This window comes from Pristiophorus japonicus, chromosome 13, assembly GCF_044704955.1.
Source record: "Pristiophorus japonicus isolate sPriJap1 chromosome 13, sPriJap1.hap1, whole genome shotgun sequence".
Classification (NCBI taxonomy): domain Eukaryota; kingdom Metazoa; phylum Chordata; class Chondrichthyes; family Pristiophoridae; genus Pristiophorus; species Pristiophorus japonicus.
In genome coordinates, this window is record NC_091989.1 from 107,999,161 (window position 1) to 108,016,809 (window position 17,649).

The 17,649-nt window shown below is 46.4% G+C and overlaps 1 protein-coding gene across 1 annotated transcript in view; it reads left to right on the forward strand.

Annotated features, from left to right (window-relative positions):
* The window catches only part of pdpr (pyruvate dehydrogenase phosphatase regulatory subunit), a 68,725-nt gene that overhangs the window by 14,476 nt on the left and 36,600 nt on the right, over positions 1-17,649 (forward strand). The window contains exons 6-11 of the mRNA XM_070897851.1: positions 1,963-2,084; positions 4,062-4,179; positions 6,299-6,448; positions 11,534-11,726; positions 12,940-13,064; positions 17,288-17,443. Coding sequence (XP_070753952.1) covers positions 1,963-2,084; positions 4,062-4,179; positions 6,299-6,448; positions 11,534-11,726; positions 12,940-13,064; positions 17,288-17,443 — 864 coding nt within the window. The remainder of the gene's footprint in view (positions 1-1,962; positions 2,085-4,061; positions 4,180-6,298; positions 6,449-11,533; positions 11,727-12,939; positions 13,065-17,287; positions 17,444-17,649) is intronic.

The window sequence follows — 17,649 nt, forward strand, 5'->3', positions numbered from 1 at the left end:
CAGATTCCTCCCATCACCATCCCTGGGTATGTCCTATCCCACCGGAAGGACAGAGCCACCCGAAATGGGAGGGAGGGAGAGTCCCTGGGAGTCCTCAGCGTTGACTCTGGATCCCATGAAGACTCATTTGCTTCAGGTCCAGCATTGGCAAGGAAACCTCCTGTTAATTACCATCTACTGCCCTCTCAGCTGATGAATCAGTGCTCCTCCATGTTGAATGCCACTTGGAGGAAGCACTGAGCGTAACAAGGGCACAGAATGTACTCTGGGTGGAGGACTTCAATGTCCATCACCAAGAGTGGCCAAGTAGTACCACTACTGACTGAGCTGGCCAAGTCCTGAAGGGCATATCTGCCAGACTGGTGAGAGAACCAACACGAGGGAAAAACCTACTTGACCTCATCCTCACCAATCTATCTGTCGCAGAAGCAGCTGTCCATGACAGCATTGGTAGCAGTGACCAAATCACAGTTCTTGTGGCGATGAAGTCCCGTCTTCACTGAAGACACCCTTTATCAAATAAGGGGTTATGGGGAGCGGGCAGGGAAGTGGACCTGAGTCCATGATCGGATCAGCCATGATCGTATTGAATAGCGAAGCAGGCTCTAGTGACCGTATAGCCTACTCCTGCTCCCATTTCTTATGTTCTTATCGTACTGTGTGGCACTACCACCGTACTAAATAGGATAGATTCAGAACAGATCTCGCAGCTCAAAACTGGGCATCCATGAGGTGCTGTGTGCCATCAGCAGCAGCAGAATTGTATTCCACCACAATCTGTAACTTCATGCCCCGGCATATCCCTCACTACCATTACCTTCAAGCCAGGGTACAAACCCTAGTTCATTGAAGAATACAGAAGAGCATGCAAGGAGCAGCACCAGGCACACTTAAAAATGAGGTACCAATCTGGGGAATCTGCAACACAGGACTACATGCATGTTAAGCAGCAGAAGCAGTATGCTATGAATAGAGCTAAGCGAACCCACAATCAATGGATCAGATCAAAGCTCTGCAGTCCTGCCACATCCAGTGGTTAATGGTGGTGGACAATTAAACAACTAACAGGAGGAGGAGGCTCCATGAATATCTCCATCCTCAATGATGGCGGAGCCCAGCACGCAAGTGCCCAGCACGACAACATCCTGGCTGTCGTGCTGAAGACTTGGTTCCAGAACTAGCTGAGCCTTTAGCCAAGCTGTTCCAGTACAGCTAAAACATTGGCATCTACCCGACAATGTGGAAAACTGCCCAGGTATGTCCCATCCTCAAAAAGCAGGACAAACCCAATCTGGCTAATTACTGCCCCATCAGTCTACTCTCAATCATCAGCAAATGATGGAAGGTGTTGTTGACAGCGCTATCAAGTGGCACTTACTCACCAATAACCTGGTCACCGATGCTCAGTTTGGGTTCTGCCAGGACCACTTGGCTCCTGACCTCATTACAGTCTTGGTCCAAACATCGACAAAAGAGCTGAATTCCAGGGGTGAGGTGAGTGACTGCCCTTGACATCAATACAGCATTTAATCAAGTGTGGCATCAAGAAGCCCTAGTAAAACTGAAGTCAATGGGAATCGGGGAAAACTCTCCACTGGCTGGAGTCATACCTAGCACAAAGGAAGATGGCTGCGGTGCAAGAAGGCAGCTCACCACCACCTTCTCAAGGGCACTTAGGGATGGGCAATAAATGCTGGCCTTGCCAGCGACGCCCACATCCCGGAATGAATTAAAAAAAAGGCTCTCCTTAAAACCTACCTGTTTTACCAAGCTTTTGGCCACCTGTCCTAATATCTCTTTATGTGGCTTGGTGTTCCATTTTGTTAACGCTCCTGTGAAGCAGCTAGGGACATTTTTACTATGTTAAAGGCGTTATATACTTTGTTGAAGCAGGTTTTATTATCTAAATGTAAATTGTTGAATTCTGAGACCCGGTTACTGATTAAATAACGTCTACTGCAGGTGTCCAGATATATGAAGGGACCAGTGTCAATCATGTGATGGTCGAGAAAGGTTATGTGACTGGAATTGAAACTGACAGAGGGCACTTAGAGTGTGAATACTTTGTGAACTGTGCCGGACAGGTAAGCAACCAGGCAGACCATGGATCAGCGTTACACTGATCTGCTTCTTGTCACTTGTGAAGCTGCTGACCTCTATTATGTCCATTCCCTCCCCGCCAATCAGAAAAGCAGAAAATAGTGATGTGAAGCAGAGCTCAACCCACTTTGTAAACAGAATGAAATGTTGAGAGCAACATAAATATCTCAACAGGATATTTGATTTGTGAGGGGGTGGTTAATATTCCCCAATAATTTCAAGCAGACTAAAATGGAGGATCTTCTATGGTCCATGACCTTTGGCTGCCTCCACACTTTAGTCTTGAACTCAAGCATAATACTGTTCCTTTGATGCGGTGTAGCCTGAAGATTTGAGATGTCAGTGGTCTGTAGCCCCTGTGACAGTTCTGCGAGCCCTCGCTGAGCTGGTGCCCCCATCCCTTCCGCTGTAAGATGGGGCAGGTGCTTCGGGGGATGCTGAAGGCTGGTGTGACTCAGGAGAATGGTACAATATGCCTCCCCTGTGAAATTTGTTTCTCCTGACAGCAGAGATGCCTGATGTAGAACAGGACTGACAGCTACATGGTGATTCATTCCGATTCACAGTCGTAAACTGGATTCCCTCGTCCCATGCCTAAACCTCACAATCCGCTATTCCGCACTTCAAATTTGGCGACTAGCATACAGCATTCGTGGATTGTTCCAAAAATGGTTTAATATTGGAGCAGTTTGCTTTTTTCCATTTCTACCTTTGGCTTCATACTATTCAGCATCATAGAATGGTTACAGCACAGAAGGAGGCCATTTGATCTGTCGAGCCCGTGCCTGCTTTCTGCAAGAGCACTTCAGCTAGTCACACTGCCCCCGGTCTTTCCCTGTAGCCCTGCAATTTTTTTCCTTTAGGTACTTATCCAATTCCCTTTTGAAAGCCACGATTGAGTCTGCCTCCACTAGGTTTCAGGCAGTGCTTTCCAGATCTTAACCACTCCCTGCATAAAAAAGTTTTTCCTCATGTCGCCTTTGGTTCTTCTGATAATCCTCTGGTTCTTGACCCTTCTGACAATGGGAACAGTTTCTCTTTATCTACTCTGACTAGACCCCCCATGATTTTGAACACCTCTATCAAATACAACCCCAGCTTCTCCAGTCTATCCACTGAAGTCCTTCATCCCTGGAACCATTCTTGTAAATCTTTTCTGCACCCTCTCTTAAGGCCTTCACATCCTTCCTAAAATGCGGTGCCCAGAATTGGACACAATACTCCAGGTAAGGCTGAACCAGTGTTTTATAAAGGTTCATCACAACTTCCTTGCTTTTGTACTCTATGCCTCTATTTATGAAGTCTAGGATCCCATATATTTTTTAACTGCTTTCTCAACCTGCCCTGCCACCTTCAACGATTTATGCACATATACCCCAGATCTCTCTCTTCATGCACCCTCTTTAGAATTGTATCCTTTAGTTTACATTGCCTCTCCTCGTTCTTCCGACCAAAATGTAACACTTTTCTGCATTAAATTTCATCTGCCTTGTGTCCGCCCATTCCACCAGCCTGTCTATGTCCTCTTGAAGTCTATCACTGTCCTCATCGCTGTTCACTAATTTTGTGTCATCTGCAAATTTTGAAATTGTGCCCTGTACACCCACATCCAAGTCATTGATATACATCAAGAAAAGTAGCGGTCCTAGTAAGGACCCCTGGGGAACATCACTGTATACCTTCCTCCAGTCCGACAAACAACTGTTCACCACTACTCTCTGTTCCCTGTCACTTAGCCAATTTTGTATCCATGCTGCCACTGTCCCTTTTATTCCATGGGCTTCAACTTTGCTGGCAAGCATCAGACATCCTGGGAATGAAGGAATTAATGCCTGTAGAGTAAGCTGGCCAAGGTTTTTGCAGTTGAACCCATATGTAGAACCCAAGCATTACGGTGCACGTGTTGTGCTTATGGTTTATATCTGACGCTAACACTGATGTCTCTCTCTGTCTCCGGCCAGTGGGCCTATGAGCTCGGACTAGTGAGCGAGGAGCCCGTAACTGTCCCGCTGCATCCGTGTGAACACTTTTACATGGTGACACGACCACTCAAGCAGGAGCTGCGGCCCGACACACCAGGTAGGGAGATTGACTTGACGCGCACCTAGCTGTAATCAGCAGTTTGTTTACACCAACACGCCTATTTAATATGAATCAATCCTGTGCACTCCCTGAAGCTCATTAATGATACTTTGGGAGAAAGTGTGATTGTTGCTTTCAGTCTGATCGAGTAGATAAATTCGATCAAATAATGAGACTCAAACTGGCTAATGCACCAAAAAGCTTTAAAGATGATCTGGACAAATATCTCATTAAGAATAGGACTGAAAGCCGTGGGCTCCTTTTCATCTTGATTTGCTCACCCCTAAACTCCCCTCCAACAAATCCCTCTTTGCGTCTTCCAGTGAAGTCTCTTGTATTTGCACCACCTCTGCTGCCTGGCCAGATGAGGCAGTAGCCATCATGCTTCCAGTGGTCAGTCCATAGGAGGTGTAGGTGTTATGGGGTGAGGTAGCCACCATACCTCGGAACAGTTATCTGACCACCCAGGCCAGGACGCCCCTCATGTCTGTGGCCAACTGACTCGAGTGATGGGCAGAGCTGAGGCTCAAACCAAACCCTTGAGTTTATGGAGCCAACACAGTCAGCATTAACTCTGGCACTGTCTCATGGCCAACTTCAGAATTTCATTGTGTTTTAATTATTTCACCGTATGGAAAGAAATATGATTTGTCATTCCGTTGTTCAAGAATTTGAAGGAGGTCGGTTTAAAACGCTTCGAGTGAGCAAACTGAAAGGAGTCAGGAATTTGGGGAAATGCAGATTCTGTGGACCTTCAACTTTCTGCTGTAGCAAAATGTTTAAATGTCAGGAGGCAAAGGGTCTGTTAAACTCAGAGCTTTACCTGAAGTGGGAACAGCCCTGTGAAGTGAGGTGATGCTGTCTGTAGTGTGAGGAGGGGGAGGGGGGGAAGGCTGTCTGCAGTGTGAGGGGGTGGGGGAGGCTGTCTGCAGTGTGAGGGGGTGGGGGGAGGCTGTCTGCAGTGTGAGGGGGTGGGGGGAGGCTGTCTGCAGTGTGAGGGGGTGGGGGGAGGCTGTCTGCAGTGTGAGGGGGTGGGGGGAGGCTGTCTGCAGTGTGAGGGGGTGGGGGGAGGCTGTCTGCAGTGTGAGGGGGTGGGGGGAGGCTGTCTGCAGTGTGAGGGGGTGGGGGGAGGCTGTCTGCAGTGTGAGGGGGTGGGGGGAGGCTGTCTGCAGTGTGAGGGGGTGGGGGGAGGCTGTCTGCAGTGTGAGGGGGTGGGGGGAGGCTGTCTGCAGTGTGAGGGGGTGGGGGGAGGCTGTCTGCAGTGTGAGGGGGTGGGGGGAGGCTGTCTGCAGTGTGAGGGGGTGGGGGGAGGCTGTCTGCAGTGTGAGGGGGTGGGGGGAGGCTGTCTGCAGTGTGAGGGGGTGGGGGGAGGCTGTCTGCAGTGTGAGGGGGTGGGGGGAGGCTGTCTGCAGTGTGAGGGGGTGGGGGAAGGCTGTCTGCAGCGTGGGGTGGGGGGGTGGTGTCTGCAGCGTGAGGTGAGGGAGCGGGGGGTGTCTGCAGCGTGAGGGAGCGGGGGGTGTCTGCAGCGTGAGGGAAGGGGGGTGTCTGCAGCGTGAGGGTGGGGCGGGTGTCTGCAGTGTGAGGGGGAGGGCTGTCTGCAGTGTGTGGTTTTGGGGGGGTGGTGTTTATAGTGTGCGCGGAAGGGGTCAGTGCTGTCTCATTAAAGCTCTAAAAATTGCTCGTCTTTCTCTCTGCGAGGAGTAATTCCAAATATTGTGAGTTATTGTCAGTCTGGAGCAGGTCCCGTTCATCTGCTCTGCCCTGACACAGCCATCCTTGGTGTTATTTGTCGTGGCTCCACGAACAGGGCATGTCATTGTTTTGTGTAAACTGGCATTTTCAGAGTCCTGGGTGCTGCTCCATTGACTGAAATGTCTACGCATTGGTTAATCATGTTGACCAGCTGCCTCACCTGCTTGCGAGCAGGTTTCCCCACAACCCTCAATAGTAGGAATTTGTCCTAGCGTACAGAACAGAAATACAGTCTTTATTGGGCAGCAGTTTACACTGAAGTATCTTTTGCCTGAACTGTCATCTGCACAAGCTTTAATAATCTCCTGCGAACATCTTTCACAGGGCTGTGTTTTCTGATCAACTGTGTTCCTATCTTTCCCAGTAATCATTGATCTGGACGGTAGGATCTATGTCCGCAACTGGCAGGGTGGTGTTCTCTCCGGGGGCTTTGAAAAGAACCCGAAACCGATCTTCACGGAGGGCAGAAACCAGCTGGAGTTCCAAAGCATGCTCGAGGACTGGGATCACTATGGTATGTGATCAGGGAGAGATAAAGGCCAGACAGAGACTGGACAGTGGAAAAGAGAGCTTGGATGTGCCTGGCTAGGCACGTCCGTGTGTGTGTGTCTCAGCCAGATGTATGTGTATGCATGTCTAAGCCTACTGGATGGGAGATGAAAGACGTTATAAGCTGGTGTTGAAAAGTCATTAGACAGTTGGACAGGTGTAACAGACATTAACAGCAGAGTGTTGGCGTTGCAAGTGCTAAAAACATACGTATGTGACAGGCAGGAGTAGACCATCTGATCCATCAAGCCGCCCCACACAATCACGAAGCCTGAAACATTGTGATTTGACCCCCCCCCCCCCCCCCTTACCCACCAGCAGCTGGGTAACCTTGGAGGGGCACAAAAACAGAACCAATTCTTCTCTGACCCCTGATCAAAACTAGTCCAGGACACCACATTGACCATGCTTATATTGCCTGATATTTCACCTACCTTTTATTAGAGGTCATCTCCGCCTCAGCCATGAACTGGTCCAGCTCTCTTTTGAAGGTTTGCAGCGAGTCAGCACTTGCAGCATGAGCCAGAAACTTCTTCCATGAGTCCACTCTCCCCTGGTGAAAGAAGAACTGTCGAAACCAAGCCCTTCTGTTGGGGTAAAACAAAGATTTCTCTTTCTCTGGGTGGACTACCTGATTTAGGTAATCGACACCTCGCCCTTCGCCCTCTGAATAACGACCACGGAATCAAACAAACAAAACCTTAGGTTCAACCGGCTTTATTTCGAGCAAATGCAAGGGAAAGTTCAATCGTGGAACCTTCAAAATACAAGAGTTTCGAGTATAATTTATACAGGTTTTGGAGAGGAGCTACCCTCCTACAAAATCATCGATAGGTCTATTGCTATCAGCGGAGTTACATTGATTTGTTGTCTCTTATCAGACTGGCTCTGAGTGGTATATGCAATTGTCCATCTCCCATCATTTGTTAATTGTGTTTGTTCACTTAAATGTGCACTTTGCCTTCGTCTATATCGCCTGGAGTAACTGTTCCAAAATACTGGCTTTCTTATCTCTTCCTCAGAGATTTCTAATCAAAATGTTATTTATTGTAACTGCTGAGTTCTGCCATTTTATAATGTGTTACTAAGGTTAAGGATTTATTAACCATATGGTTTTAATTCTTTATAAGTGTGCTATACCTACATAAGCAAGTGTTACATACAATAGGCAATTATAATCCATACCATCACCGATTCCTCAGACCCTCCTCATATTGATCAGTTCACTACCTTCAGCATTGTTTTTTGACCACCTATCTGTCTCCTGCCTGCTCGAATTGTATATCCCTTACACCTCCCTTTGTACAGCTGTGACGCATCACCCTGTGTTAAGCAATTCTACTAACGTATGCTGGGTATGTGTCCCGACATTACTATGCCACTGGTCTATGCCTGTCCCCATGTAAGGATATTCGGGGATAAAATTTCTGCAGTAGTTGAATAGCTCTAGTACCTGCCTGACCCCTTTCACGGTTACTGGCCTGGGTATTGATCGAATAGCTTCTTTTATGTACTCGGGCATCTGTCTCTTGTGATATTATGTATCCTTAATATATTACTTCGCTCCTTCCTACCTGCACCTTCCTAGGATTAATTATTAATCCCGCACTCTAAATCCCAACTTAATTATCTTTTGATGGGCTGCTCCTAGCCTGTCTTTAAACATCCCGTGCTGGAGGAATTTTTGCATTTTTTGCTACCGCTGTGCACTGCACTATCTGTCTTTTATCTCTTCCAGCTTATTTATCTTAGCTTCTAACTCTTGAATTTGTTTTGTTTGCGTATCTATTCTTGTTCTGACTATCCCACCTGTCCCCCTCTGTCTGTCAGGTGACTCTTCTGGCTGTCATCCTTGCTTTTTCATTTCTTTTATTAAGAAATCCAAATTAATAATATCCAGTATAAAACAACTGTCAATGGAAAGGGTTAACTCCTTTGCAGGTTTGTAAGAAGGCCTGACGTCATTACGTGACTTTGCGTAATTTTTTAAACCTTTCCCGATATCAGAATTTTTTCCCCAAGTCTTTGTGCCTTCAAAACTTGCTTAGAAATTAGAAATCCGTTAAAACAACAGAAATCATTAGTAAAGCTGTCATTAGCTTTAAATAAAACATTTTCATCAGGAAAGACAGCATTTTAGATTAAAGTCCAATTGTTTCTAAACTTCCAATTCAAATACTTGCTAAAGATTTTTTTTTTTAATTGATGTAAAACAAGACCACACATTTTCAATAGCTATTTTGTTTACTGAAATTCAATTTAAAATTTCATTTTTTAAGGTCCCGTTCACTGAGCAAATCTTGATTTATTTCTCTTGGCACAAAAGCTAAAACTTCCGTGTCGGTTCCATCTTTTTAAAAAATTGTCACCAGCATTTTCTAATTCCCAATTTTGTTGTTTCCTTTGCTGAGTTCGCATAGCTTAGATCTTTTCCCCTCATGATCCTGCTTGTTTAGACCGTTTGGAACTTTTCTCGATAAGCACCGTCCATTTTGAAAAGATTCTCAAACCCGAAATTTAAATCTCCTTTACTGCAGTGAAACTTTCTCGTAATTTAAAATAATTATCAACATAGAATGTCTTTTATCTCTCTCCCAATATTCACACTTTGAAACAAAGCCGAGATTTCACTGTGGCCATTATGAAAGTTTGGCTTTCATTGGTTAATTACCCTCCAATTAAACCAATATCTTTTTCCCAGCCAATATCAACTAGTATCCAGTAAGTTACGTCTTTTTCCAATTAAATCTCCTTTCTTCAAATTCGGTTTTGTATCTAACAAACATTTTACACAGAGGGCTTGTGTCTCTGTGAATTTGTTCATTTAAAATACATAAGACAATCGCAAACACTTTTTTTCCCCAATTAGACGTTCACTGGTTTCCTTTTAGCAATCTAGCTTCAAGGTTGCGTCTTTTAGCTTTTGATAAAAACAAGCTGTCCTTTGTGAATTTAAAGGACATTGTGAAGATACTATGTTTTTTCCAGAAAATTAATGCATGCCAATTTTCATCTGGGTACGTTTACCCCTCTACCAGATTCCGTGTACTGTTTCCAAGCCTTTGGACCCCTCTAACGTCCGGCCAAACTAACAATACTGCTTGCCTCCCTAATTTGGTTACTCCGACTTGAAGTGTCGGTTTTATTTTTCGTCTTTCCTGCTAGCATTTATACCCGGGACCCTTTTGGTCCATATCTCAGAGACCCACCTTGGTCTTCATTTTATCCCACTGGCCAGTTTTTCCTAAACATCTTGAGATCCCACCTCTCTTTAGGTTGTATTCCTTCTTGTTCAGGCAATACACCTATTCCCCCACCTTGGTTTTAGTCCTTCCATGGTTCGCTATAACTTTGTTCTACAGATTACCCCCTTCTAGTTCTTTATACAGATTACCTCCTTCCCCATCAATGCTACAACTGCAGGTGGTACAAAAACATACTCACTGCCATTGTTAGCTGTCACATCATCCAGGTCGGAGGGTCTGTACCCTGCTCGCTGCGCCAATTGTTGGGGTAAAAGGAAGACTTCCCTTCCTCGGGGCGGACTATCTGATATAGGTAATCGACACCTCGCCCTCCGTATAATGACCATGGAATCAAACAAACAAAACCTTGGGTTCAACCGGCTTTATTTCGAGCAAATGCAAGGGAAAGTTCAATCGTGGAACCTTCAAAATACAAGAGGTTTCAAGTATAACTTATACAAGTTTTGGAGAGGAGCTACACTCCTACAAAATCATCGATAGGTCCATTGCTATCAGCGGAGTTACATTGATTTGTCGTCTATCAGACTGGCTCTGAGTGGTACATGCAATTGTCCATCTCCCATCATTTGTTAATTGTGTTTGTTCGCTTAAATGTGCACTTTGCCTTAGTCTATATCGCCTGGAGTAACTATTCCAAAATACTGGCTTTCTTATCTCTTCCTCAGAGATTTCTAATCAAAATGTTATTTATTGTAACTGCTGACTTCTGTTTTGTTATGTGTTATTAAGGGTAAGGATTTATTAACCATATAGTTTTAATTCGTTATAAGTGTGCTATACCTACATAAGCAAGTGTTACATACAATCGGCAATTATAATCCATACCATCACCGATTCCTCAGACCCTCCTCATATTGATCAGTTCACTACCTTCAGCATTGTGTTTTGACCACCTATCTGTCTGCTCCTGCCTGCTACAATTGTATATCCCTTACACCTGCCCTTGCACAGCTGTGATGCATCACCCCAGTCTTCCAAATCTATCAATGGGAAGACAACCTAGCCCTTTATAACTTTTTTATATACCTCTATCAAATCTCCCAGAAATCTACACTTCTCTAAAGTGAACACACCCAGTCTTTTAAGCTTCTCTGAGTAACTAAGGTTGTTTAAACTGGGAACCATGGATCCACCTGGAGTTTATGCTCGTGATGATCCATGTCAGCACTGGCCCAAAGTGCATCTGTAGGTGGCTTAAGTTCAGTCACTGAGTCCGTCCGACCACTAAACAGTGGTTTAGCTCTCCCGATGGCTTCAGGGATAAAAGCAGCACCAAGTAAAATACTGAGAATCATCCCAGGTTTGTTTCCCAATCTGTGCAGGAGTTAGCTGATTGCAGCCAAGGATTCTACAGTTGGCCTCAGCACCCTTGGGTGAGGAAGGATAAAGATCAGCCAAGGGGTCCCTGCTCCGCATCACACTCTAATGACTGCTGGAAAGCACAAGGGCATGGACCAAACATGAGGGAAGGATTGGGCTTGTTTGTGGTGTTCACCAGTGATGGATAGCTTGACAGCGCTCCGTGTCTGGGCTCATACTTGGAAAAATGGGGAAGGGGCGGGTGGGGGAGAGGTGGTTGTGCCATTGGAATTGTACCCCAGAAAGAGCCAGCGCCTTCAGTCAAGTTGTGGGGAGGGAGGAATGGGACTGCGAGGGGTTAATGAGATTATTACTGAATACGAATTCTGTGGAGCTCTCCACTGTCAGACCCAGAGGTACGATGTTGCAGGATGAATGTGGTTGAGCTGCTTCGATTTATTACTGTGACTGTCCTTTGTTGCCAGAGCCACTGCTGAGTGCATTGCTGCGACGGATGCCATCCCTGGAGTCAGCCGAGATCCTGCAGCTGGTGAACTGCCCAGAATCCTTCACTGCTGACATGAGATGCATCATGGGAGAGTCAGCAGCCGTGCAGAACTACTTTGTTTTGGCGGGAATGAACTCCAGTGGCTCGTCCTTCGCAGGCGGAGCTGGGAAGTGAGTGGCTCGCTGACCCCTGGGAGAGACGCAGTTATAACCTTTGAATGGGAGTGGGTGAATCATTTCACAGCAAGCGGGACCATAAAGCAGAGGCGACGGGGCATTGGGTTCATGGGGAGGGAAAAATCGGGACGATTCTTCTCTCTACTCCCCAAACACCTTCTGCACGGCTCATTGGCAGATGTGAGAACCAGTACCTGTGTCTATGCCAGAGAATTGTGTGTAGCATGTGGTGGGGGGATTGGTGAAAGAAACTTACTCATCGCCTCCCCCCCCCCCCTCCCCTCTCAATTAATTTCATATTTCCTTAAATGTTAGAGTTTGCATTTTGTGTCTCCAGTACTCGGTGAATTGTATATTTTACCCTGTTGAAGCGATAGTAGGCACCCTGCAGAGATTAGGAGGGGACTGGACGGAGAAGGAGAACACATGGCATGTGATCGGTTCCATGGGCCTTATCAAGCTGATACCCAAGACTCTCTGTGCCTCCAGAGCATCTACTCCAAAGTTTACTGAAGTAAAAGAGCCTAAAGCATCGTGGCTTACTGATGTCTCGGGTTCAACACTAAGCTGGTGTAGATGGGAGAAAGTCTGAGCTCCATTGTGTGAGATCCACTCAGACTTACCTGTTGGTCACCATTCAGCTGTTGTGGTCCAAAATGGCTTCCCTGTTCAGACATAACTCTGTTTCAGCAAACTAACTTGTTTTTTTTACTGCCTGTATATACGTGTTGGGATTGCAGAGTCCTGCTGTGCTGTGACATACTGCTGTTCCTCCCTGCGTATTCAGGTGGGATTAGAGAGTACCGCAGTCCCTGACGCCTGGACTGCTGTGTGTATTGGTTGGACAGAGGCATCACTTTACGTGTAGGTTGTTCTCGGACCATATAGATCTTGTTTTCATCGGTCTTTATGGGAAATGGTCATAATACAAGCCCAGACCATCATGGACGAGAGTTTTTGCAGTTGATGGGTTGCTGTTGATGTGGATGTTCACTGACTGAGGTGTGAGGATGATATTACTACTGACCATCTGAACATAACTGAGCTGCCCTTTCTTGACTGCAGCTTATTAATTGCTGTGTTTGATCCCTGTTCCTTGCAATTCTACAGCTCCTGCAGTATGATTGTTTTTAATGACCATTTCCTGGAAGCTTTCAATTATATAGACTCTCTGTCTTTTGACCCTGTGTTTTCTTTCCCTCTGCAGATACTTGGCAGAATGGATGGTTCACGGATACCCCTCCGCAAATGTCTGGCCGTTGGACATCAAACGCTTTGGAGGGCTCCAGAGCAGCCGCACATTCCTCCGCCACCGTGTCACGGAGGTGATGCGTAAGTCTCCAGGGAACTAGTATATAAAGGGACAGTGACTCGGAGCAGGAGCTGGGACCGTGCTGTGCTACAGAGATCTTTATCTCTGAATGTATCGGGTGTAGAAAAAGGATCGTGACTGGGGGAGGAGTCTGCCAATACTGTTCACTGCAACTCCAGTCTGTGCTGAAAGTTCTGCGGAGTGACAAAGGTTCTGGGGGCTGGTGGTGTGGTTATGGAATTGCGAGATACAAGGGAGATGGAATGGTAGGAGGCAGGTTCTTGTCTGTTGCTCCTCCCAGAATGAATTCCTTTTTTTTTCAAAAATATACTTTATTCATATAAAATGTTCACAATACATTGGAAAATAGTTCAGTACCATGCGGTCAGCAATTCCATACAATTCGTTTGGATGCTGACAGCAGTTCCATACAACGCACTAGCATACATTTCATTTCAAGGTACAGTTTAGTACAATCCGTAAATCACGTTACATGTAGTACTGTGCAAATAAGAGTATTACATGAAGCAGATAAGAACAGGTTTAGAAACATAGAAAATAGCTGCAGGAGTAGGCCATTTGGCCCTTCGAGCCTGCAACACTGTTCAATAAGACCATGGCTGATCATTCACCTCAGTACCCCTTTCCTGCTTTCTCTCCATACCCCTTGATCTCTTTAGCTGTAAGGGCCATATCTAACTCCCTCTTGAATATATCTAACGAACTGGCCTCAACAACTTTCTGCGGTAGAGAATTCCACAGGTTAACAACTCTCTTAGTGAAGAAGTTTCTCCTCATCTCAGTCCTAAATGACTTACTCCTTATCCTTAGACTGTGACCCCTGGTTCTGTACTTCCCCAACATCGGGAACATTCTTCCTGCATATAACCTGTCCAATCCTGTCAGAATTTTATATATTTCTATGAGATCCCCTCTCATCCTTCTAAACTCCAGTGAATACAGGCCCAGTCGATCCAGTCTCTCCTCATGTGTCAGTCCTGCCATCCTGGGAATCAGTCTGGTGAACCTTCGCTGCACTCCCTTAGTAGCAAGAACGTCCTTCCTCAGATTAGGAGACCAAAACTGAACACAATATTCCAGGTGAGGCCTCACCAAGGCCCTGTACAACTGCAGTAAGACCTCCTTGCTTCGATACTCAAATCCCCTAGCTATGAAGGCCAACATGCCATTTGCCGCCTTCACCGCCTGCTGTACCTGCATGACCACTTTCAATGACTGATGTACCATGACACCCAGGTCTCGTTGCACCTCCCCTTTTCCTAATCTGTCGCCATTCAGATAATATTCTGGCTTCATGTTTTTGCCACCAAAATGGATAACCTCACATTTATCTACATTATACTGCATCTGCCATGCATTTGCCCACTCACCTAACCTGTCCAAGTCACCCTGCAACCTCTTAGCATCCTCCTCACAGCTCACACCGCCACCCAGCTTAGTGTCATCTGCAAACTTGGAGATATTACACTCAATTCCTTCATCTAAATCATTGATGTATATTGTAAATAGCTGGGGCCCCAGCACTGAACCCTGCGGCACCCCACTAGTCACTGCCTGCCATTCTGAAAAGGACTCGTTTATCTCGACACTCTACTTCCTGTCTGCCAACCAGTTCTCTATCCACGCCAATACATTACCCCCAATACCATGTGCTTTAATTTTGCACGCTAATCTCTTGTGTAGGACCTTGTCAAAAGCCTTTTGAAAGTCCAAATACATCACATCCACTGGTTCTCCCTTGTTCACTCTACTAGTTGCATTCTCAAAAAATTCTCGAAGATTTGTCAAGCATGATTGCCCTTTCATAAAACCATGCTAACTATAATTCCCCGTTTTCTCTCTCCCTCCTTTTTTAAAAAGTGGTGTTACATTAGCTACCCTCCAGTCCATAGGAACTGATCCAGAGTTGATAGACTGTTGGAAAATGATCACCAATGCATCCACTATTTCTAGGGCCACTTCCTTAAGTACTCTGGGATGCAGACTATCAGGCCCCGGGGATTTATCGGCCTTCAATCCCATCAATTTCCCTAACACAATTTCCTGGCTAATAAGGATTTCCTTCAGCTCCTCCTCCTCACTAGACCCTCGGTCCCCTAGTATTTCCGGAAGGTTATTTGTGTCTTCCTTCGTGAAGACAGAACCAAACATTACATTCCAGGATACATTTCAATACCGATCACGAATCACGTTACATGTAGCACTATGCAGACGAAAGCAGTACACGGAACGGATAAGAATACATTTACATTTCTTTACAAGTTACTAAACAGTGCAGAGACTTTCATTACACATGGCACAACGCAGGTGTTTTTCAGTACAATGGTGCTCTATGTATACAAGCAGATTAACAAGTGCAGCCCGAGGGGGATCTGATTCCATCCCCTGGGTTTACCGTGGCGGAAGGGCCTTAGACTGTGGCTCTTCCCCATCGTGCCTTTGCGGCGACTGCATCAACCTTTAGTGCGTCCCTCAGCACGTACTCCTGGACCTTGGATTGCGCCAGTCTGCAACACTCGGCCGTGGGCATCTCCTTGCTCTAGAAGACCAGCAAGTTTCGGGAAGATCAAAGTGCGTCTTTCACCGATTTGATGGCTCTCCAACAGCAGCTGAATTCTGTCTCGGTGTGCGTCCCTAGGAACAGTCCGCAGAGCACAGAGTTGTGTTACGGAGCTGCTTGGGATGAACCTCGACAGCAACCACTGTATCTCCTTCCAGACCTGCCTTGCAAAGAGGTAATCCCGAAGGAGATGGATGACCGTCTCGTCCGCACCACAGCCGACTCGAGGGCAGAGTGCCGTGTCTCTGAAACCCCGGCTGTGCATGAAGGATCTGATGGTAGGGCCCTTCTCACCGCCAACCAAGCTACATCTTGGTGCTTGTGTGAAAGATCTGACGATGAGACTTTCTGCCAAACAAGTTCGACAGTCTGCTCGGGGAACCGCCCGACAGGATCCATCATCTCCTCCTTCCATAGAGCGTCCAGGACTTTGCGTGCCGACCATTGCTTAGCCAGGATCCCATTGCCCACCAGGAGAAAGGACAAGAATATATTGGGCCAGTCACCTTTTAGTGTCACCACACACCACTGTGAAGTGGCCAGTTGCTGCTTACGACTCCCACATGGCTCCCAGTGTCCAGCTGAATGACGTGTAAGAGGATTCCAGTCTGTCCTCCTGGTTGGAGATGGTGTATGACAGGAAGATCGGAATGGGATAAATGAAAGAAAATAAAGCCCCAATGAAAAGCGCTGTTTTTCCATAACAGTGCAGTAGAATGCAGTTTGATTTGACCTGTGTTAATCTGATGCGGTTTTTTAATGTGCGGGGACCATTGATATCCCAGACAGAGTTTACCTAAACTGAGTTCAGCTCATGGCTGTTTTGAAGATTGCCAATAATTTATAATTTTCATTTAGTTCACTGCTTAAACCCATTTAAAAGAATCATAGAATGGTTGCAGCACAGAAGCAGGCCATTTGACCCATCGAGCCCGTGCCGGCTCTCCCCAAGAGCTCCTCAGCTAGTCCCACTCCCCCGCCCTTTCCCCGTAGCCCTGCAAATGTTTTTCTTTCAGGTACTTATCCACTTGAAAGCCACAATTGAGTCTGCCTCCATCACCCTTTCAAGCAGTGCATTCCAGATCCTAACCACTCACTGAGTAATAAAGTTTTCCCTCATGTCGCCTTTGGTTCTTCTGCCAATCACTTTAAATCCGTGTCCTCTGTTTCTCGACTCTTCCGCAAATGGGAACAGTTTCTCTCTACCTACTCTGTCTGGACCCCTCATGATTTTGAACACCTCTGTCAAATCTCCTCTCAACCTTCTCTGCTCTAAGGAGAACAACCCCAGCTTCTCCAGTCTATCCACGTAACTGAAGTCCCTCATCCCTGGAACCATTCTCGTAAATCTTTTCTGCACCCCTTCTAAGGCCTTCACGTCCTTCCTAATGTGTGGTATCCAGATTTGGACACAATACTCCAGTTGAGGCCGAACCAGTGTTTTATAAAGGTTCATCATAACTTCCTTGCTTTTGTACTTTTACATGAGCAGCTGTGATTCCTGGCGTCTGTTCCTTCTGCAGTCCCCTTTGCTGGTCTGTGCATTAAGTGACTGGCCCTGGCTTAGAGACAGAGAGAGCAGCTGTGTAAGGAGAAGCTGTTGGCTGGGCACATGTTAAAAAAAAAAAACTGCCCACCTTTTGTTTCCTTTTCCGATCGCAGCTCTGATGTATGAGCTGAAGGTTCCTCGTTGGGATTTCCAGACTGGCCGACAGCTCAGGACCTCTCCCCTGTACGATCGCCTGGATGCGCAGGGTGCGCGCTGGATGGAAAAGCATGGCTTCGAGAGAGTCAAGCACTTTGTCCCTCCCGGGAAGGGTAAGTACACATCATGTACTTCACACCTTCCTTGTGTTGGTACTGTTGCTGTGAGATGTAGCTTTGGGCAGTTGTAAGACGTTCTTGGACCTAAATCTGCATCATTAATGGTGCTAGTTACTGGGCAAACAAGATGACTTCATCTGTACACTGATAACTGGTAACTGACTCCACAGAGGGGAACTGAGTAATATCAGAAAGAAAGA